This window comes from Chiloscyllium punctatum, chromosome 1, assembly GCF_047496795.1.
Source record: "Chiloscyllium punctatum isolate Juve2018m chromosome 1, sChiPun1.3, whole genome shotgun sequence".
Lineage (NCBI taxonomy): Eukaryota > Metazoa > Chordata > Chondrichthyes > Orectolobiformes > Hemiscylliidae > Chiloscyllium > Chiloscyllium punctatum.
The window spans coordinates 126,026,799-126,051,218 of record NC_092739.1 but is presented as its reverse complement, the minus strand read 5'-3'; the positions used below and the strand labels follow the sequence as shown (position 1 = coordinate 126,051,218).

General features: G+C 41.3%; 1 protein-coding gene across 14 annotated transcripts in view; it reads left to right on the top strand.

Annotated features, from left to right (window-relative positions):
* The window catches only part of nedd4l (NEDD4 like E3 ubiquitin protein ligase), a 497,532-nt gene that overhangs the window by 393,071 nt on the left and 80,041 nt on the right, over positions 1-24,420 (top strand). For 10 of the 14 annotated variants that reach the window (XM_072573778.1, XM_072573770.1, XM_072573760.1 and 7 more), the window contains 3 exons: positions 8,624-8,803; positions 13,175-13,246; positions 17,110-17,178. In XM_072573778.1, the coding sequence (XP_072429879.1) occupies positions 8,624-8,803; positions 13,175-13,246; positions 17,110-17,178 (321 nt within the window). The remainder of the gene's footprint in view (positions 1-8,623; positions 8,804-13,174; positions 13,247-17,109; positions 17,179-24,420) is intronic. The other 4 variants (XM_072573711.1, XM_072573720.1, XM_072573735.1 and 1 more) reach the window with 2 other exon arrangements.

Sequence of the window (24,420 nt, the reverse complement as noted above, 5' to 3'; positions counted from 1 at the left end):
GGCCATCTTGTGCCAGACAGCGGAGCAAGGCAACAGTGTCCTGCATACAGAAATAAATGGAGGTAGAAGCCAGTAACAAAGCATATTGGAGGATGGTGCTGTGGCATGGTAGGTGAAGGGTGGAAAGTGTGCAGTATACTGCAGTGGCATATACTGTGGGGCTCTCTGTGTACCCTGGGGAAGCCAAGTCCACGTGTATTGGCTGCTGCAGTACATAAAAACGAACAGGTACTGGCTCTCGGGACAATTTGATGGAGAAAAGTGCTGAACAGAGGTCGATTACAGAGAAGCATAAGACATAGGAGCGGAAGTTAGACCATTCGGCCCATCAAGTCCACTCCGTCATTTAATCATGGCTGATGGGCATTTCGACTCCATTTACCCGCATTCTCCCCGTAGCCCTTAATTCCTTGTGACATCAAGAATTTATCAATCTCTGGCTTGAAGACCTTTATCGTCCCAGCCTCCACTGCACTCCACGGCAATGAATTCCACAGACCCACCACTCTCTGGCTGAAGAAATGTCTCTGCAGTTCTGTTCTGAATTGACCCCCTCTAATTCTAAGGGCTGTGTCCACGGGTCCTAGTCTCCTTGCCTAACGGAAACAATTTCTTAGCGTCCACCCTTTCCAAGCCATGTATTAACTTGTAAGTTTCTATTAGATCTCCCCTTAATCTTCTAAACTCCAATGAGTACAATCCCAGGATCTTCAGCTGTTCCTCATATGTTAGACCTACCATTCCAGGGATCATCCGTATGAATCTCCGCTGGACATGCCCCAGTGCCAGTATGTCCCTCCTGAGGTGTATGGCCCAAAACTGGACACAGTACTCCAAATGGGCCTAACCAGAGCTTTATAAAGTCTCAGGAGCACAACAGTACTTTTATATTCCAACCCTCTTGAGATAAATGACAACATTGCATTTGCTTTCTTAATCGCGGACTCAACCTGCATGTTTACCTTTAGAGAATCCTCGACTAGCACTCCCAGATCCCTTTGTACTTTGGCTTTATGAATTTTCTCGCCGTTTAGAAAGTAGTCCATGCTTGTATTCTTTTTTCCAAAGTGGAAGACCTCGCATTTGCTCACATTGAACTTCATCAGCCATTTCCTGGACCACTCTTCCAAACTGTCCAGATCCGTCAGCAGCCTCCCCACTTCCTCAGTACTACCTGCCTGTCCACCTAACTTCGTATCATTGGCAAACTTCGCTAGAATGCCTCCAGTCCCTTCATCCAGATCATTAATATATTACGTGAACAGCTGCAGCCCCAACACTGAACCCTGTGGGACACCGCACGGCTGCCATTCCGAAAAAGAAACTCTTATCCCAGTGAGGATGCTAGTGAGGATGGGGAGCAGGGAGCAACAATGGCATTGACAGCCCTTAGATCTTGGACAAATCACCAGTTTCCTGGCCTCCTGGGTTTTGGGATGGGTAGGATGGGGGTACTGCATGGGAACCAGTATGCCTGGTTGTAGGAGGGAGTCAATAACTAGCTTGATCCTGTCTGTTGCTGCTGGCGACAGTGGGTACTGCAGTATAGATGGCAGGACGGTTCCCTGCCTGAGTGGTGGGGCAGACAGCACTTGGCCTGCTTGTTTGGAGTGCAGTGTCCACAGTGAGGCTGGAAGGTTGGCTCATAAGAGGGGGGCAGTGGCTGGGCTATGTGGTGAAAGGGGCCTGAACTGATGTGGGAGCGCAGCGTACGCAGAATTCACCCTGGCCGAATCGGGCAATCTCAACGAAGGCGATGGTGGCCTGACCAAGAGGTGCTAAGTGGAAGGGTTACACTTACAAAAAGAGAGAGCCCTCACAGTAAACCTCTTGCCCAGAATAAGGACTCGCAGAGTCAAGTTCACAGCACAAAACCCAGGCAAAGTTTACCCCGGCAGTCAATGCACTTTAATGTCGGGACCTGAGCAGACTGGCTCCACTTTCTCCCCCTTTTCCCAGTGACGCCATGTTGTCTGAAAGTACTTCTAAGGGAAGGCATGGGGGACAAAGGCAGCAGTTTTAAGAAATACCAAACTCTAACCTTTCTTTTACTCCGGAGCCTCCAATCTCGCCACTAGAGGACTCTAACCCCTTTTTAACTCTGGGATTCGGACCAAGATTTTAACTGTTGGACTCTAACCCCGGTTTAACTGTGGGGACTCTAACACCGATTCACCCCTGGGACTGTAACCCAGATTTTAACTGTGGGGACTCTTAAGCGCGTGTGAGCTCGACCAGACACAGCTAGAGTTGGCAGGCTCAAAGGTTCCAGGGCCGCAGGAAACAGCATGGTGTAGTGTGTCTGAGATTTCCAGCGTGAGACCCTGAGGGGAGTCCTGGTGCTGGTATTCAACTTGCACAATGTCTGCCGACCCTGGAGGGCCACTGGGCATGAAGCAGAAATTACTGCAGTATCGAGGACACTGACGGGTCCTATGTTGAAGTTGACCAGGTCAGATAGTAAGCAAAAGTGAGGACTGCAGATGCTGGAAATCAGAGTTTAGATCAGAGTGGTGCTGGAAAAGCACAGCAGGTCAGGCAGCATCCGAGGAGCAGGAAAATCGACATTTCGGGCAAAAGCCCTTCGTCAGGTTTTAGTTAAGCCATAAAAAGGTTAAGTTTATTCCCGTGCAGAATCATTCTGCACCTCAGTCCAGGATGCTGAAATGTTGCTTACACTGTATAATACCATATCATTGAATTTTATTGTATTATTTTTAAAATAAACATGCTTCCAAAAACTCTGAAAGAGAAGTGGTGAACAGTTTGATGCCAATTTAGTTATAGTACGATGCTTTGATCTACTTTAGTTAATTCTGTCTGTAAGAAGAGCGGGAGCGTTGAAACCTTATTAATAAAACTTATGCAGAACTTTCATTTCATAAGCATCGATTGTTCCTTAAAAGAAAAACCATCATAGATCACCAAATGCAAATTAAATCAAGTCATCTCTGGATCTTGGGCTACAGGGATTGAAACAGACACTCAATCACCAGCAAGCAAGTGTGCCTGAAAACTCAAACACAGAGTCAACGTTTCTCCAAGATTCAGTGGATAACTGCATGTGTTCGCTAGGACCAGGTTGAGTACCAGCAGCAATTGTGACAGGCTGCCGGACCATCTCTCTCTTTTTCTCTCTCTCTCTGTCTGTCTCTCTCTCTCTCTCTCTCACTCTGTCTCTGCTGCCCTGTAACACAGCCACCACATTCCACCCCACCAGGATCAAGTTCCTCAGCACCAAGTTAACTGTGGGATACTGAGGGAAGGGAGGCTAGGAGGGGAGTTCTTTTCTTTTCAGAGTTTTCAGGACTCTGATTTTAATTCGGGGGGGATGGGGCTGACCACTTCCCTAAACTTCTCTAAACTCAGGCCACGCTCCCTAACAATATTGGCTGGTGACTTGTATTAAAGGGTATTCCCTACCTTACTCTCCGAACATGAGTGGTTACCATGGTGCTTATTACTTCACTGAAAGAGTCTGTGTCCGCGGACCGCTGTCTCATCAGGACAAGTTAGACTTGTCCCTGGGGCGGTCCTTCTCTCGAGGGTTTGGGGTCCTGTAACCTCATTGACCTCTGGTTCGAGCTGGGAATAGAGAACAGACGATAGCACTGACAAGCACAGAAACAGGACAAACAGATGAGGCAAATGCAGGACAAAAACATTACAGATAAACAAAACAGCAGGGCCCCTGTCCAATTCCCACAATCTGTGGCTTTAGTAAGCGAGAACTTAATATCTCGCCTCCTGTCTCGCTGGGAGCACATGCCAGTCCGTCTTTTCCCCTGGTTGGATCAGGCACACGGCTGCTGTCCAGCTCAAGTTGGATGATACGTCGGCCGAGATGGATACAATTTGGGAGCTCACCAGCCTGCTTCTCGAGCAGAGTAAACTATCTCAGTACCGAAATGCTGCTGCCTTAGATTAGAAACGTGGCTACTTCCCCCAGACATCCAGCCCTTTGTAGGTATGACCCACTGGGCAAAGCTAGTCACCAGGTCCAATTTGGGCACAATTTTAAAAAGTCAGGTTCACTTACCCCGTGGGGCGAAAAGGGCCTGTTGACTGATGCCAAGCTGTCGGAGAATTGAGCCCAATTAGACAAAGACCACACAAGCGCAGATCGTGTGAAATTGACAAGCTGTTTATTACGAGCTGTATCACTGGAAGAGAAATTGACGAGGCTGACACAGAACTGACAGTCAGTACCGGTAGATCAAGGGTTCTCTTTCTCAAGCAGTGGGCGAATGTGGTTTTGCAAGGGTACAGTAATCTGTGTGAATTACAGTACAATCAAGAGTACAATCAAAAACACAATCAATGGGAAGACAATCAGCCATCCAGTAGCAGCAATCAGTCCATGATTGAGTTCAGAGATTCCGATTCTCTGGGAGAGTCGGTGCTAATGTTTCTCATCCTGGCATCAATGGGTTTCTATTGTGGTGAGTCTGCAAATAAGGTACCTTGGTGCCTTTCAGTCTGAGCATCCTTTGTGAAGTTTCAGTATGTGTGAGGAGTGAGGCTGTCCTTGGGGCTTCGGCAGCTCGGAAGTCTATTGTCAGGCCATCTCAGGAAGTGTATTCCCCCGTCTGGAAATGGCTTAAGACATTTCTTGTTTGCTGCCTTGTGTCTTAGCCTATGCGGTCAAGGCTGATGCACTCTCGGTAGTTTCTGTTGTGGCTGAGGCAGACATGGTTCCTTGTGCTCTTTGTAACCATGCTGTGGGTGGACAGGGAAGTGGATTTTCTCCCACATCACCTCCTCAAAAAACTTAATCAATTTAGTGAGGCATGATTTTCCCTGCACAGAACCAGGCTATCTATCACAAATAAGTCCATTTGCTTCTAAATTCCCTGTAGATCCTGTCCCTGAGAATCTTTTTCAATGATTTTCCCTTCCACCAACATGAGACTCGGAGGCTTTTCCAGGATTATCCCTGCTCCCCTTTTTAAACAATGGGACAACATTGGTTATTCTCCCGTCCTCTGAGACTTCACCTGTGGCTAAAGAGCATACTGAGATGTCTGTCAGTGCTCCAGCAATTTGTTCTCTTGCCTCGCTCACTCTTCTGGGATAGATTCCATCAGTACCCTGGGACTTATCTACTTTAATACTTTCTTAAGATGGATCGCACTTCTTCCTTTTTAATAGCAACTTGGCTTAGAAACCTGACACTCCCTTCTCTGAGATCATTCTCCATCAATTCCTTCTCTTTGGTGAATACTGACACAAAGTATTCATTTAGGATCTCACCTACCTCTTCTGACATCACACATAGCTTCCCTCCATTGTCTTGTCCTTTCCTTTCCCTGGCTACCCTCTTGCCTTTTTTATGATTCTCCTTAATCCTGTTTACTAATGACTTTTCATGACCCTCTTTAGTCCTTCTAATTCCTTATTTAAGTTCTTTCCTACTTTCCTTATATACTTTAAGGGTTTCATCAGTTCCCATCCTCCTAGACCTTACATCTGCTTCCTTTTTCTTTCTGACATGATAAAATGCAAGTCAATCTAAACAGTAATCAAGCTGTTTGCAAAATGCTTAAGTGAACGTTTGTCAGTTTATCCTATTAAAATCATGATTCATTGTCATACAGCCATGGATACTGCAAAGCCCCTAACAACCTTCCAGCAATAAAATTGATGACATTCTCCCAGACTAGCTGCACCCCTAATCAGGTTGTTTCAAAGTAATTATAAAACTGATATCTGTGGAAAATTGCTGTGTCTATCAGCTATGTCTGGTCCACAAAAAGTAGATCAAGTCCAATTGCAGTCCCATTACACTCCTCTTGATCGTTAGTAAAGTGATCGAGAGGTTGCTTTAGCATTAACCTGCTCACTAAAGCTCAGTTAGGGTTCTGCCAGGGCCACTCAGCTCCTGATCTCATGACGTTTTTAAAGGTCTTGGAACTCTCTTCAAAACACTCTTGTAGATGTGTCTCTGCCAATAGTAATGCAGCAGTCAAGAAGGTGACGGTGGCTCAGCTTCACCATGTCTAATACTGGATTAGTGGTTCTGGAAGAGCACAGCAGTTCAGGCAGCATCCAAGGATCTTCGCAATCGACATTTCGGGCAAAAGCCCTTCATCAGGAATAAAGGCAGTGAGCCTGAAGCATGGAGAGATAAGCTAGAGGAGGTTGGGGGTGGGTAGAAAGTAGCAGAGTACAATGGGTGAGTGGGGGAGGGGATGAAGGAGAGGGTGGAGTGGATAGGTGGAAAAGGAGATAGGCAGGTAGGACAAGTCCGGACAAGTCATGGGGACAGTGCTGAGCTGGAAGTTTAGAACTAGGGTGAGGTGGGGGAAGGGGAAATGAGGAAACTGTTGAAGTCCACATTGATGCCCTGGGGTTGAAGTGTTCCGAGGCGGAAGATGAGGCGTTCTTCCTCCAGGCGTCTGGTGGTGAGGGAGCGGCGGTGAAGGAGGCCCAGGACCTCCATGTCCTTGGCAGAGTGGGAGGGGGAGTTGAAATGTTGGGCCACGGGCCGGTGTGGTTGATTGGTGCGGGTGTCCCGGAGATGTTCCCTAAAGCGCTCTGCTAGGAAGCGCCCAGTCTCCCCAATGTAGAGGAGACCGCATCGGGAGCGCATGTATGGACCCCAGCTATGCCTGTCTCTTTGTTGGCTACATACAGCAGTTGATCTTCCATAACTACACCGGCACCACTCTCCACCTCTTCCTCCGCTACATTGATGACTGCATTGGCCCCACCTCGTGCTCTCGCGAGGAGGTTGAGCAATTCATCAACTTCCCCAACACATTCCACCCTGACCTTTAATTTACCTGGACCATCTCTGACACCTCCCTCCCCTTCCTGGACCTCTCCATCTCCATTAACGATGACCGACTTGACACTGACATTTTTTACAAACCCACCAACTCCCACAGCTACCTGGATTACACCTCTTCCCACCCTACCTCTTGCAAAAATGCCATCCCGTATTCCCAATTTCTCCGCCTTTACCGGATCTGTTCCCAGGAGGACCAGTTCCACCACAGAACACACCAGATGGCCTCCTTCTTTAGAGACCGCAATTTCCCTTCTCACGTGGTTAAAGATGCCCTCCAACGCATCTCGTCTACATCCCGCACCTCTGCCCTCAGACCCCACCCCTCCAACCGTAACAAGGACAGAATGCCCCTGATGCTCACCTTCCATCCTACCAACCTTCGCATAAACCAAATCATCCGCCGACATTTCCGCCACCTCCAAACAGACCCCACCACCAGGGATATATTTCCCTCCCCACCCCTTTCAGCCTTCCGCAAAGACCGTTCCCTCTGTGACTACCTGGTCAGGTCCACACCCCCCTACAACCCAACCTCCCAAGCTGGCACTTTCCCCTGCCACCGCAAGAACTGTAAAACCTGCGCCCACACCTCCTCCCTCACCTCTATCCAAGGCCCTAAAGGAGCCTTCCACATCCAAAGTTTTACTTGCACATCCACTAATATCATTTATTGTATCCGTTGCTCCTGATGTGGTCTCCTCTACATTGGGGAGACTGGGCGCCTCCTGGCAGAGCGCTTTAGGGAACATCTCCGGGACACCCGCACCAATCAACCACACCGGCCCGTGGCCCAACATTTCAACTCCCCCTCCCACTCTGCCAAGGACATGGAGGTCCTGGGCCTCCTTCACCGCCGCTCCCTCACCACCAGACGCCTGGAGGAAGAACGCCTCATCTTCCGCCTCGGAACACTTCAACCACAGGGCATCAATGTGGACTTCAACAGCTTCCTCATTTCCCCTTCCCCCACCTCACCCTAGTTATAAACTTCCAGCTCAGCACCGTCCCCATGACTTGTCCTACCTGCCTATCTCCTTTTCCATCTATCCACTCCACCCTCTCCTTCATCCCCTCCCCCACTCACCCATTGTACTCTGCTACCTTCTACCTACCCCCACCCTCCTCTAGCTTATCTCTCCACGCTTCAGGCTCACTGCCTTTATTCCTGAAGAAGGGCTTTTGCCCGAAACATCGGTTTCGAAACTCCTTGGATGCTGCCTGAACAGCTGTGCTCTTCCAGCACCACTAATCCAGAATCTGGTTTCCAGCATCTGCAGTCATTGTTTTTACCTCCTTCACCATGTCTAAGGCAGTGAGAGATGAGCAACAGATGCTGACCTTATCAGTAATGCTCATGTCTCAGGAGCTAATTTTTATTTTGTAAATATATATTGCACATTAAAAATGGTGTCTGGTTTAAATAATGATGACTAATTGGCACAACGTTTGAGACATTGCAAGAAAGACGCCCTTATCCTATTGCTGATGAGCTGCCAAAAGTTGCACTTTGATCAACTCAGGAGCTGAATGGATTTGGGAATCAAAGCTACCTCAGACATTCTCATCCCAGCTTTGAAAACATAGATACTCAAATCAGAATGGCACTCTGTCACATTAATGACTGAGTACAAATTGGCTTAAAGTATCTCGTACAGATGCCATTGTTTGATGAGAAATGCTACCAGTGCACAGATATGTACTTTGTATCAATGCAGTGGGGTATTGTTTGAAATCTCTGAGTTCGGATACGTTAGGTTTTCAAAGGAAGCTGTTTGGAAAATGTAAACTCTTTCTTGTTAGAAAATGTTATTGATTTGTTTTAATGTGCAGCCATGGGAACCCATCTCTGAAGAATTGATTCTTGATAATGATCAAATCTTCCAATCTTTGCCACCTTCTACCACTCCACCAAGTGCAACTGACAGCAGTCCGCCAGATCTTTCCGATGAGCTCAATAGAAGATTGCAAGTTGCTGCGGAGTCAAATGGGGAACAAATTAGTCCACCTACTGTGAGTATGACTGCTTCAACAATAATGTTGAAGATTATTGCTTAAATTTTATTTTGTTGTGATTTTGCTTTTGTTGGACCACATCATTTTTATTATAATATCCCACAGTCTTTTAACGAACAGCAAATCGGGCTTTCTGTCTCATGATTTCCTATACCATGCTCCACACAAGGACCGCTGCCTCATGCAATTATTTTGGTCTAACTTAAAAGTGGACTAAGTGATGTTGGTTTGGAATCATGTCAGAAACAGCTGTAGCAATGCATTGCAGGTGGAACATGTGTTGTTCACAAATGTTTTGTGAGCCACAAGAGTCTTACATTCTTGAACACACTGCCAACACATTACTTACCTTAACATGCAGGCATACAACTTTTTCTTGTTGACATTTCAGTCTCCTATTAATATCACCACTTTCGAGAGAGAAAAATGTGTTCCCTAAGATATGAAGTAGGATGGGTTATAGATTAGTGTTACACTGAGAGTCATTTGAAGCAGAGCAAAAGATTTCAGTATACCACCATAATTTTTATTTATTGTGGTAATTTTAAAATTAGCATATTGAATCTAAAGATGTATGTAGATGGCTCAAACATACCCCAAATTTGTTGTTGGTCATTTGTGATCTTAATACAAACAGCAATCAGGAGTGTGAAAACTCCCCTACATCGGACTTAATAAAATAAGTTAGAACATTGATTTCCGCATGCTGTTTTTGATAGAATATGTATGTGGGAAGTGAGCTGAGGCTGAGATATGATGTGCCAAATACTGTATTGGACATGAATTTTTTTCTAAAATAATCACGTGGCTGAGGGTGCTTGTCTTCACATTGCCGTGCAACAACTTCAAACAAGAAGCAGATGAATGATTAAATTTGTTCATACGAATGTTATTGTCCCAGCTGTACAACTCCACCATTAGTTTTGCATAAATAACATTACCCTGTTTTGGCAGGAATTTGAAGATACTTTCTGATCACCCTGTTTAATGATTACTGTGAAGTTGCTTTTAAGTTTATTGCAGGCATTTTTCTCAATTTAATTTTGTGTAAGTACCATTCTAACAAAATGACAATGTTAATGAGTCGATTCTCAGTCCTTTATATTTTTTAATTTTTCAGGGAGGTTTTAGCAGTGTCCAATTTAAAGATGGTTTTCCTTACTTTTCCTACCTTACTGTGTGTCTATCTCTCTCTCTCTCTATGTTCTTAATCCAAACTCAAATTCACATTCTTAATTTCTGTACCTTTTTGACTTTGAATTCACCCCCTTGTAAGTCAATCCCATCATTTTAATTTGTGATACTAAAGTTCTGAACTAATTAAATTCCTTGTTGTTTGCCTAATTCACTTGGATCTCTGATGCTCTGTCTCTCTTATGTTGCTGTTATCAGCTCACATTTAACAATTTTGTATACAAAATTGCTTTCAGCTAAAGGGCGGAGCAAAAAGTCACTGCAGCTACTTTCTGATGTTCTGCAAATAAAAACCTGGCACATTGCTTTTTTTGCCAACTTTCTTCTCCTTCAATTTTCTGCTGATTTGTGAGGTTTAACTTGAATTGTAAGATATAAGTCAATTACAATCATAGACAGAGCTGAGCAAGCCATGCTGGGCCTGAATAGTTACCGCGGCCATTCAGGTACAAGTATGTTTTGACAGGTATTCCAGAATTTATTATATTTACCATAAGTACAAAAAAAAATCAATAAAATCAATAATTTTAAGTCATTCTACTCTTGGACACCAACTTCCATTTCTGATTGATTGCGCACCTTGTTTTTGTTGTGTTTTATTGACTGAAGTTCCCCTTTTTGTCTTTGGTGTTCTGTGTACCAAATGACAAATAGTCTATGCTTTTATGCTCAGTTCCTAATTGACTTCTTCAAAAGTGATGGTCATCTTACTGATATCACTATGTATCATCTCCTGTTTTGTGCTTTAAAATGTCATAATCATATCCCTTTTATAACAGATTGTCCCTCTTTGCTTACCAAGATAATGTGGTACAAATAGAGCAATTTGAGCATCTACTTGCAGTATGTAGTGTCACCTCCTAGTGATTTAAGACCATCCCAAATATCCCACCTGATAAATTTGTACATTTCCAAAACCTGTCAATATCCTTCAGCTAAAAGAGCTATGTGCAACTCTCCAATATCTGAAACAACATTCTGAAAATAATGTTCCCAAGTCTATACTGATGGCTTGTGTTCCCTGAGAGGAGAAGGGATTTCTTCAGAGGATGTTTAATCGTTGGAGTCCATTGGAGGACAAGTCATTAAGACAGAGGTAGCTAGGTGTGTGATTCGTAAGGGAATCAAGGGTAACAGGGAGAAAGCAGGATAATAGGATTGAGAAATATATCACAGAATCATAGAATCTCCACAGTGCAGTTAGAGACCATTTAGCCCATCCTCCAAAGACCATTCTATCCTATTGCCATAACTCTGCATTAGCGAAGGCTAATCCACCTAGCCTGCATATCCCTGGACACTGTGGGGCAAGTTAGCATGGCTGGTCTACCTAACCTGCAAATCTTTATACTGTGGGAGGAAATTGAAGCTGCCAGTGGGAACCCACACAGACATGGGAGAACATGCAAACTCCACACAGCCACCCAAAGCTGGAATTGAGCCCATGTCCCTGACAATGTGAGGCAAAGTGCTAACCACCATGCCATCCTGATTGAATCAGAGATGACCCAGTGGGCCGAATGGCCTAATTCTGCACCTATATCTTATGGTCAACATAAAAATAATATATTACTTAAGTTACAGAAGTAAGCTTTTTGACACATGACTGGGTGTCTTTTGAGGAAAAGTATTTTACCTTTAAAGCAGTTTCCCATCTGTTCAGCCAAGTTTATTTAAACTTGAATCAAACAAACCACCATAAAGCTGTGAATTTTGAGCTGGGTAGTTTGCATATTCTTTATCGTAAGAAGTGTTTTACAATTAATCCCAATAAAGCAGAAAATGGTTCTTCACTGACTTGATCAAGTTTAAATTCTTGAAAAATAACTGAGTCCTTCCTGCTGAGGACAATGCCATGACTTTGAGACATTCTCCAACATTTCACCAAAACGTACATGTGTAAAACATCATGTGAGCAGACAAGCTAGATTTTGTTCTCCTTGATGCCAGCATCCATTCATTGGCAGTCTGTGAATGCTGAAGTAAATCAGATGTGGAAGCCCCATTAAAGGTCTGCATGCTCATACTCCAGGTTGTTCTGCCTGCGATTGTGCCATTATCCTGCTCAGCTGAAATGGGACAGCTCAACCCATGTAAAACTCTCCTGTTCTATCCAACTCTGGCATCTACTCAGGCTTTTAACACTGATCAAAGACCAGTTCAGTGAAAATTGCTGTTCCTTGCGTTCTGCTGCTACTCTTTTTCCCATCAAATTATTTATTTTCCTTGAGTTGGGACAGAATCTCAGCCATCCTCAAGTGCTGTGGCCAAATAGTAGTTCTTCAAACAGAGTCCTAACTGTCAGCATTCCTGCACTGACTGGTGAAAGGATGCACCTTCTCAACCAATACACCTACCAAGTAGCATGTACTGCCTAAGGAAAAATTGAGATTTTGAAAATTGTGAATCACTTTAGAATACACTCTGCCTGTACCATTTGCAGAGAATGCTCAAGCATCATTAGAATTCTAATAGTTTTTAGTTTGTGTTCTAATCATCATAGTTTTCACTTTGAGGATTTCTTGGAAGCTTTGCTTTGGAAACTATTTGATACCTTTTACAGGCATGTGTTCTTCAGATGAAGCTGGCATCTTGGAATGCTCAAAGCACCTATTAAAGAAAATCTCATAAAACAATTTTTTTTTAAATGTTGTTGAACTTTAGATTTTGATTTAGCTTTTGAAAGGTGAAGTTGTTTATGTTGCCACACATCAGTTAATAATTTGTTTTTTTAATTCTAAGAGAATTAATTGAATTGTATGGTGTTACCACTCTCAAAAGTCTGCATCCGTAACTAGAGCTAGTTTTGTGCCACCAATGTTTACATCAGTGTTCATCTAAAGGTAACATTAATAAATCGTTCAAATCTAATTTCACTCATTAGATGAAGATTTTTGATGGATCTTCAACAGTGCTTGCATATTGAACAGAAGTAGAGTAAAAAGAAGTGAAAGCTTGCAGTTTTTATTCATTGCTGGATGGGAATTTAGATATGTATCGATCAAAAAAACATTTTCTCTGACCCTTCCTTGTGGCTGCAGTATTTGAGAGTTAATGCAATCAAATACAATACTACAGCATAAGAAAAGGTGTAGATTAGTTACCACTGCAGCAATGTTGTTCATGAAAAAACAATTGGTCTTCATTAAATTAACATTTTGTTATACTTCTCAGGGTGAATCTCTTGCGAGGCTACGTTCCTGTAGTGTAACAGATGGTGTTGGAGAACATGCTCAAGCATCGATGGTAAATAAGTTTTGCAATTTCTAGTTTTTGTCCTATCTATCTAAATGGTTTTCACTTTGAGATTTTCTTGCAAGGCCTATCTTTGGAGACTACATAATACCTTATTCTTTCTTTAATGAAGCTGGACTCCCACTAGACATCTCTGCTCACTACAGCTGTAAAAGTTCCTGTCTGTAAAAATTGATTTTATTTTTAAAGGGCAATCGTTACACTTGAGTCAATTTTCTTCTGTGAAACTCTGAACTGTTAGCTCTCCAGAGATAAATGAAGTTGTGGAACAAAGATTTAATATGATGGAAAATGACTGCACAAAGAATAGAAACTGGAGCAAAAATTATTCTTAGCTAGTAGAGGCAACAGATTTGTTCCATGGAGACTTAGGGGCTTCAGAGGTTGGTGAGAAATTTGAAAAGAGAAAGTTGGGGACAGCATTGTAGCCAAATTAAACGCTGCAGAACAACATGAAGCACAGAAAAACCAAGGTATCAGGAAATTTGGAGAAGGTGATCAGGAACATGTTTAGATGTATTTTCAAGAGAGATTCTGCATTGGGACATTAAATCTGTAAATCATAGCATGTTCAATTTTGTAAGCAGAAAAGGTGTACCATGAGCAGAGGCCAGACAGTAACCAAAAGATAAATGTAAATGTCCCTAAATTGAGACTAACTCCCTGAAATAGTCAATCTGTCATCATCAGATTTTGTGCTGGAGCTGTTAACTGAGAGTCTGAATTGTTCTGTGTTTTCTACATCTGAAATATCGGGCAGGGCTCTGTTGGGACCTGGAATCAAGCTCAGTCCTGTTCAGTTTGAGCGCGGTAACTTGACATTGATTTTGTTGAAGTTGCCATTTAGTGGTGCGAAGACCAAAACAATTTGAGGTGGACTCTTGAAGTTAGACAACCAACTGGAGGTCCTCCAGCCCTGAAGGAGCTGCAGCCTGCTATTACAAGGGGGCGGGGAGGGAAGAGAAGAGAAGAGAGAGTATCTTCACTGTAAGGGACTTACTATTACAACTTTAACACATATTTCAAATTAAAAAACTGCCAAGGTACTATACCATTGAAGAATTCTCCATGGACAAGGCAGCTAAAGCCACCTGCTTTGGGTGTGTTTATAAGGGGGTGATCCTTGCAAGTTGCTGGCACTTTCTGCCATAGGCAGCCACATCCAGGTACCTGCTTTGTTCCAGCGTTGCAGTTGTGCCCTCTCTAAAGTCATGATATCGTTTCTGAGGTTCTGTGGCCAAAGGCTGGCTGATAGGCTGAGCTGGTCTCCACGAAAATGGTGGATGATCATCCAACTCATTGCACTGGTTCCACTGTCTTGACCAAAAACTGAGCCAGACTAGCCATATAAATGCTGTGACTACAAGATCAAGTAAGCAGCAGAAAATTTCACACTTGCTAATTTCTGTTTCTATTCCTCATCAAAGCTGACTGAGAGAGACATTTGCTTTCAAGCATTGAAACCATGAAACTGTGAGGCAGATTATTAACTGAATGACAATAGGTTGGGAAAGGGGGCGCTGCATTGAGGCCTGGGTGTCCCTGTACACCAGTCAATGAAAGTAAGCATGTCGGTGCAGCAGACGGTGAAGACGGCACATGGTAGTGAGAGGATTCAAGTATACAGGATTTGTGCAATTGGTGAGACTGCACCTGTGTGCAATTTTGGTCTCCACATTTGAGGAAGAATGTTCTAGATTTGGCAGGAGTGCAAGAATGGTATACCAGACAGATTTCCTGGACCTTACAAGAATGAAGAGGAATCTCATAGAAACCCATAAAATTCTAACAGGAAGAGACGGTAAACATAAGGGTGTTCATATTGACTGGGGAACCTAGACTCCGGGTTCATGTTTTAGGTATATGCAGTAGTCCATTTAGGACTGAAGTGAGAAAAGTCTTCACCCAAAGAGGAGTGTAATTCTTCACCACAGAAAGCATTAGCAACCAAAACATTGAATGTTTTCAAGAAGAAGGTAGGCATCGTTCTTTAGGCCAAAGGGATCAAAGAGCATGGGAGAAGGGGCAAATAGGGTAAACTGGGTTGGATGATCAGCCATGATCATATTGAAAGGCAGAACAGGCTCAAAGGGCTGAATGGCCTACTCACGGCCATACAACAAACAGCAAAAGAAGTGATGCTGCTCTCGACCATGATGCCATTATAAATTAATCATATTTGCCTGCACATGTTCCGTAACCCTCTATTCCCTGTCTGTTCATTTTTTTATCTAAATGCTTCGTTAATGTTGTTATCATACCTGCATCTACAACCTGCCTTGACAATATGTTCCAGGCACCTCCCACTCTCTGTGTAAACAAGAGAAAACTGCCTCACACATCTTTAAACTTTCCTTCAGCTTAAAACTATTCCCCACAATATTTGACATTTCCACCCTGTGAAAAAGACTCCGACGAGCCACTCTATTCATGCCCCTCATAATTTTATGTATTTCTTTCAAATCACCTTTTGAAATGTCCTTTGGAATCTGCCTTCACCATTCTCCCAAGCCGTGGATTCCAGATTGTAACAACACTGAGTAAATGCTGCCTTAAAATGAAAAGCAGTCACTATCATTTCGTTGGTGGAGTTCAGCTGTTTTATCTGTTTTGGTCAAGGCTGTAATGTGGTCCGGAGCTAAATGGCACTAGCAGGCCAAAAACTGATCTTTAGTGAGCAGTTTATTCATTCGCAAATGCTGTTTAATAGCGACACCTTCAGTCACATTGCTGAAAATCAAGATTCTACTGATAGGGTAGAGGTTGGATTTTTGTGAACAAGACGTATGTGCATGATTTTCCATATTATCCAATAGATGCCATGGTTGTTGATGTAATAAGCAGTTTGTTTTGGTTCATAGAGTCATAGTCTTCAATAATGTTGTCAGGGGTCATAGCCTAGCAGTGTCCAGTCTCTTCGTTAGTTCTTGATGTTATTTTAATTGAATTGCTTGAAGACTGGCATTTATGATTCTGTGGACCTGTGGAGGAGGCTGAAATGTATCATCTGGGCTTCTGACTGGAGATTGTTGCAATTGCTTCAGCCTTATCTATTGAACTGATGTAATGGGCTACCCCGTTGTTGAGGATGGGAATATTTGTGAAGTCACCTCCTCATGTTAATTTATTTCATCCAACATCATTCACAATTGGTTGTGTGCAGAGCTTAGATCTGACCTGTTGGTTGTGGGATCACCTGGTATTGTCTGTTGCAAGAGACTCTGCATATATTCAGTGATACAGTAATGTAATAACCCATTCTATACATGTGTTGACTTATGGGCTAACAGGATTCACATTGTTAATGATCCTTCTCTGAATTTATAATCTGACAATTTGGAATTTTTCCAACTATTTAAGGAAACTTAATGTGTAATATTCCATGAGATCGTGCAAGTTGCTTGCCAAGTATTATTTTTGTGTTCATCTGCACCTAAAAATAAAAATATGCTCCTCATTTTTTTATCTGCATGTACTAAATTGTGGCTTTGGGCTCAACATTACTTACTTCAGACTAGATGCCATTACTCAGATGTCAATTAAGCTTTTTTCGTGGCATCACACTCAGTTGACACAGAACCACTGTTTAAAAAATGCGATGTAGGAAAATTAGTTTCCTACAAGTTTAATTCTAGAGTAGATGCTGGTTCACTGACATGAAAACCTAAGTACAGAAATTGTGTTCAAGTTCCTTCAAGTTCAAGTAAATTATTTTTTAAAAAATAATTTCTATTACTTTTAATGTTTTTAAATGTTCCCCATTCAAAAATCAATGCTTAGCCCTGAATTCATCCTATTTATTATGCTTCAGAAGTTTTATTTGGTAAAGTATAAAAAAAATTATGATTTATCAGCAGGCTGCCCAAACGCGACGACCTCGTTCTTCAACTGTTACTGGCAGTGAACAACCAAATGAACTGACGGTAATTTATTCAGTACCAAAAATAACATTTTTTTTTTAAGCACAAATGTATTTGTTAAGCAATAGTTTTCTGGAGAATTTCACTGTCTGATGGAACACTTTCACAAATCAATTAGCTGCAAAGAATTATGATCATTCTTTTTGATTTTAGTATTCAGCCTTTCCTCCATTTTCACTAATGATAACAAAATTAACTTGAAGCAGAATACTAACTGAGCTGAACTAAATTAGTGTAAACACAATGAATCGGTACCTTGAAACTGCACGACTCACTGGCCTCTCCAAGCTAATACTGTTGTTGTCAAACCTGTCCTACACGAGCTTGCTAATTATATCAAACATTGATAAAAATAAGCATTGAAAATAAAAGGATTTGATCATAATATGGTAGATCTTACGTTTAAGGAAGTACGATAAGGGTCATAAGCTTTGAGTTTGTATGTATTAAGTTATTTAGGGTGTGAATGGAAAAAGAAAGCTGATGTTTAATTAGTAAGTATGAGGAGTGCTAGTGGAGAGTGGTATTGTGTGTGATTCCAGCGTAGTTTCTTTGATCGTGACCTTGTAGAGTTTTATAAAATCATGAGGGACATGGATAGGGTAGAGAGACAAGGTGTTTTCCCTGGGGTGGGGGAGTTCAGAACTAGAGGGCATAGGTTTAGGGTGAGAGGGGAAAGATATAAAATGGACCTAAGGGGCAACTTTTTCATGCAGAGGGTGGTATAGGTATGGAATGAGTTGCCAGAGGGAGTGGTGAAGACTGGTACAACTACAACATTTAAAAGGCAAGGGGAAAATAAGGACTGCAGATGCAGGAGATCAGAATCGAGAGTGTGTTGCTGGAAAAGCACAGCAGGTCTGGCAGCATCCAAGGAGCAGGAGAATTGATGTTTCTGGCATAAGCTGTTCATCAAGAATGAGGTTGCAGGGCCAGAGGGCTGAGAGGTAAATGGGAAGGGGGAGGTAGCTGGGAATTTGTTAGGTAGATGAAGGTGAGGGAGGTGGTGGTGGAGCGGATAGATGGGAAAGACGATGGACAGGTCAAGAGAGCGGTGGCGAGTTGGAGGCTTGGGACTGGGATAAGATGGGAGGAGGGGAAATGAGGAAACTGGTGAAATCCGCATTGATCCCGTGTGGTTTCAGCGTCCCAAGGCAGAATATGAGGCGTTCTTCCTCCAGGCATCGGGTGGTTAGGGTTTGGCGATGGAGGAAGCCAAGGACCTCATGTCCTTGGTGGAGTGGGAGGGGTAGGGGTCAAAGGTGGAGCTGCAGGAAGTGGAGGAGATGAGCTGGAGGGCATTGTCGACCAAATGGGTGGAGAAATTGCAGTCTTTGAAAAAAAGAGGCCTTCTGGGAATTTCTAAGGTGAAATTGGTCATCCTGGGAACTGAACCCCTTTCCTATAAATTTCACACTTTAAAACATCCATTGAGATTTTCTAAGTATGGTGACAGCGAGTACGAGGGGACATAGCTTTAAATTGAGGGGTGATAGATATAGGACAGATGTCAGAGGTAGTTTCTTCACTCAGAGTAGTAAGGGTTTGGAATGCTTTGCCTGCAACGGTAGTAGATTTGCCAACTTTAAGTCGTCATTGGACAAGCATATGGACGTACATGGAATAGTGTAGGTTAGATGGGCTTCAGATTGGTATGACAGATCAGCGCAACATCGAAGACCGAAGGGCCTGTACTGCACTGTAATGTTCTATGAGAACCTCTGACTGTCCACAATTGAACTGTAAACAAATTAAAGTGTGAATACTGATGAAAATAAAATGAAGGTGTGCTTACTTTCGTTTTAGACTGAGGATGTTTATAATGGTGAACAATATTTGTAAAAGTAATGGGAACAATAAAGGCAACTTAGGAAGATATATGATATAAGTTGTCAGGCTGGTAAAGGTTCTTCATTGGTTACAATTCTATGTGAGATGGACCAAATGGGTAAATGAATAGGAAGTGTTTAGAGGGATATGGGTCAAATGCAGGTAAATGGGACTAGATTAATTTAGGATATCTGTTTGCCAAATGGTCTCTTTCTGTGCTGTACATCTCTATGACTACTAATTTGTAAAAGCAAGATTTGAGCCTATCCAATATCTGGTAGGATTTGGCAATATTAGGTAGACAGAAATAAGGGGGCATACATGGGTCAAGAATCTGAAAATAAATTTGTAATCCCTGGTCTTTCTACAGCTGTAGATGATCATGTGTTCAGCACAGTTTCTCTGTTTTGCATGTGTGAATTTTTCAGGTCCATCTCACACAGAATTGTGACTGATAAAGAGCTGGCACATTTACCAGTCTGACTACTTATGTTGTATATCATCCTAAGTTGCCTTTATTGTTCCCATTACTTTTATAAATATTGTTGATCATTGTAAACATCCTTGGTCTAAAATAAATATATGCACACCTTAACTTATTTTCATGAATATTCACACTTAAATTTGTATAGAGTTCAGTTATTGATGGTCATATGTTCTCACTAAATGTTTAAAGTGTGATATTTATCGTGTTCCATTATTTGCTGCAATGTCTACCATTATTAATAATCTGAGTTTAGTAAGTTGCCGTTTTGATTTGAAGAAACATTTAAGGATAGATATATGTTCCAGGGGATCAGTACTCCGATCTCACTTCTAATCCTTTTGTTGGCAGCTGATGTAGACATTTTCTGATCAATTTGCTCAGATGTTATAACATACTTCTGGAGCAGGTGAAGTTTGAACCTGGATCTTCTCGTAGAGAAGTAGAGACACTGCACCCCATTTTACCAGGTCGTCTCTCGCCCAAGTACAAACAGGCCTGAGATTGCTTAGCTTCCGGGATCAGACAAGAATGGGTATTTTCAGATTAGCATGGCTAGATCTTTGCTTGATATCTTTTTAATAAAAGCCATATTTGTTGTGGTCCCAACTATTGGAGATCATGGCAGATAAGGAAGACAAATCAGCTGGATTTAATTTTTTCACTGAGAATGATAATGAGCAACAGATTTTCAACACAGAAAGATACTATTTGAGGCATCATTGTCTGTGCTGGGTCTTTGCTAGAGCAACTTTTTAAAATTCCCATCGCTTAGCTTTAACCCTGTACTTTGATATCCTTTTTCTGCATCAAATAGTTGTCCAGTTCTCCCTTAATAATAGTTTCTATCTTAATCAACTCCTATTGAAGTATACTCTAAGATGCATATGGACAGATGCATGAGTAGGTGGGGAGCAGAGGGATACAGATGCTTAGGAATTGACCGACAGGTTTAGACAGTATATTTGGATCGCTCAGGCTCGGAGGGCCGAAGGGCCTGTTCCTGGGCTGCAAATTTTCTTTGTTCTTCTTTGTTCTTTGTCCTCCAGTCACCTCTGTGCAAAGACCTGTTCTCAATCCCCATACACTTGCTGCAAAATAAATTGTTAAATTCAGAATCATAGTCACTCTCCAATCAGAGCCAGATTGTTCCTTGCTCATCAACATAGATTTTCCTAATTTTGTAAACCTATTATATCCTGTCTCTAATCAAGTAAAAATGATGTCCACATAATAAGACATTTTGCACAGCAAAAGTTTTATATTTATAAAATCAATGTAATGAAACTTTGTTGTTCTCCATGACTTGAATTCCCCTTTGCTAATCAGACACATTAAAATTTTCTCAATTATCTAAATTGTAGTTGTTAGTATTTTGTATTATTTTATTATTTTTTATTTTTCTACTGTATGCTGGTTTTCTAAATCTTAAGGTTCTAGAGGCTTCTTGTGGTGTTATTTACCTGTATTTTAACAGCCATTTCTGAAATCATAGTCAACCTGCCTGGTTTAAATTTAAAGAAAGCTTGGCAGCCGAATATCAGTTATCATTTAACTGGTATATTCTCCATGACAATGATTTTATCATTAGAGTTCACTTTTCAACTAATCACCACTGTCTTATCATTTATTATATAATGATATTCTTCTTTTACATTGCTATTCTTGCAAATGTCCTGATGAATGCAAGATAAAAACATTTCCCCAAAATTTCTTTTTTATAGCAGTAAGCTTATTTATTTGTTGGTTAGTTGTCTTCTGTAGCTAGGTGGTAGCAGTCTTGCTTTTGAGTCTAAAGGTTGCAAGTTTAACTTTACTCCAGGATTTTGAGTGCAAAAATCAAGCCTGACAATTATGTTGCAGAAGTGAGGGATTGATAAACTTTGGAGGTACCATAATTTTGGTGAAACATTAAGCAGAGATCCTGACTGCCATACTGGGAGGATGCAAAAGGTCCCACGGCACAATTTCTTAGGAAGGCAGGGGAATTAATCATGTATCCTCGCAAATATTTATGCTCAATCAACATCACAGAAATGGAAGATGGAGTGATGCCTTTTTTTTGGTTGAGAGGCATGTAGCAGCATTTCTTGGTAGAAAGAATGAAAGGCAATTTCAAATGAAGGGTGCATTTCTGAAATGCATGCAGGAGCACAGAGACTTAGGTGTATGTTTGCATAAATTGATGTCAACAAAGTTGGTTGAGAAAATGGTTAATAAACATGAGGGACTCTTGTTATTACAAATGGAACCATAGAGTACAAACTCAGGCAAGTTATATTGAATCTTTATAAAACAGTGGATTAACTCAACTGAGGTATATCTAATTCTAGTCGCTACGTTAGGACAGTTATGAAGGCAATTTTGAAGGTGCTGAAAAGATTTATAAGGATGGTTACAGGTTTGAGGGACCACAGGCATGTGATTAGGTTGGCAAGGTTCAGGCTATTATTTATAGATGAGAAGAATAAGTTGAATGATATTTAATAAAGGTGATGTAAATCATGAAAGGTCTGGACTGAGCAAATAGGAGAATAACTGTTTCCATTGGCAGAAGGATCAAAATTACAGGTGCAAAGGTGATTGGCAAAACAAATAATGGCATGGTGAGGAAAAACTCAGTTTTAACACAAGAATTGGTTAGGATCTGGATTATCACCGTGATAGAGGCAGATATATTTGAAACTTTTCAATAGAATTGAATAAGCTCCCAAGAGACATTTGCAGGATAGAAGGGAAAAGGCAGCAAGTGGTACTGGCTGACTCTTTCAAACTGCAGACCAAGTTGCCTCCTGCATTGTGACCAGCCTGTCAATCTATAATTAAGCATTACCTTGGCTCTAATAAACCAATCTTTTTGTTAAAATATGCTCTGCACTCATAAGTTAAAAATATTTTTTCTTTTTTTAAAAAGGTGCTATACATATGTTGAAATTAAAACACAGCTTTATTTGTGTTGGTGATTCTTTTCTTTATTTGTAAAATTAAGCAATTTTGATGTTAAGAGCTTTGTGAAGAACTATATTCATGTGGGTTACTAAATATAGTGATCTCTCTCAGTCCCCCTTTGCTGCTGTACTTTCTATTTCAATAATATTATTCAAAGATAAATGAGATGTTTTAAATGCAACTTCTCTGGCAGTGATGGTATCAGATTTAACTTTCCAGCCTAATCATGGATAAGAAAAATAGGGCAGAGGTAGTAGTCCTCTTTGATGTCACCGATGTTTCATTTCAAGTATTTCTTGCTTTTTGGAAGCTCTTTGCTAACTATTTTCTATCCTTCAGCTACATCTGCACACTAACGCTGCAAGTATTTCTAACACCTTGTTTACAACCCTGGACAGGACAAGAAAAAACTTTATTCTCAGAATTATGTTCCCTTTCTTGCAGGGAACAGCCGTTCATCCTCTGAACCTTTCTTTGTTCAACCTTATGTCTACCATTTTTCTCACTTGTCAAAATCACGACCTATTGTGCCATGTATTCATTGTTCCCTAGGTAATCAAGGCTGTGGAACTCTTTACCTCCTTACTGCCTTTTGCCGTAGAAATGATAAACTCCTAAAAAGGCAAAGTTTAGTAGCACCCAAGCACGAGTTTGGACGTTTTTTTTTATTTCAACTTTTTGCCCACACTTTTTGTTGACTCCTGTACAGTGAGGTCTTGCTGCTTCTAAATTGTTTCTATTTTAATTAAGATGTAAAATCAGGTTGACTGTGACTCTTGCATTACTTTCATTTCTGAACCACGTTAAGTGGAGATTTGATAGTGTTGCTATATTGATAATCAATAGACACTATTTCTAATGGCAGGAAGCTCGGTAACCAGATGACACAGAATTAAGATAATTAGTAAAATTAGCATAAGTAGTTTTTATGCCATGAGTTATGATTTGAAATTCACTGCCTGAAAAATCCGTGGAGGAAAATTTACTAATAACTTTCAAAAGGAATTAGATATACATCTGAAATGGAAAAAAAATAGGAAAGGGGTGCAATTTGCTAGCTCTTTTAAGGAGCAGCCAAAGACAGTTGGTTATTTGTCTTTTACTGAGCTGCATGTTTCTCTGATTATATTCTTGCTCCACCTGTCTGTAGAGGTGGATGTACAAAATCTCAAGGCAGTATTCAAAAACAGCTACATTATCAAAATAGATTAACTAATCATTCATTTCATTTGCTGCTTGTGGGACACAACAAATGGGCTGCTATTTTATGCCTACATGACAACAGTGACTGCATTCAAAAGAAGAATTAATTGGCTATAGTATATAAGTGATCAGATTTCCTTTTAGTCATAGCAACTGTGATAAATTGTTCAGTTTTTTTTGGTAGATATATTCAGAATCATGAACTTGAGAGACAACACAATTGTGCAAAGTAATTTGCCCATGACAAAACCACAGAACCTACTCTCGTGCATTTTACTTTATTTTAAATGAACTGAGCAATATTCATAATAGAAACACAGTGATTGTCAATATTGTTCTGACTAATCAGGTACATCTTGAGGTAAATTTAAACTTTACTTTTTTTGAAATGTGAAATTATATTTGAAAGCTGATTACGCCAAGCAGTTGGATATACATAATAAAGCCTTTTGGATAATCTTATCTGCACAGGGTCTCTCAGAGAACTATCCACTTAGTTGCATCTCCCTTTACTTTGTCAAGACCTTTTCAATTATTTTACATCAAATTTCAAATATCTATTCATATCCTATTTGGAAGTTATAATTGGAAAGAGAAAGATGTCAAAGTACTACATCAAATTTGGTGCATTCAGGAACATATTACTACAAGAAACGAAGAACAAGGCAGTTGAGTTTAAGTAGCTACACTGAAGAGTTCAAATATTATATTTTCATTAAGCAGTTGAAGGGTTTCATAGGCTGTTGACTGTTCTTTCAGATCATCATTGACATTCACAG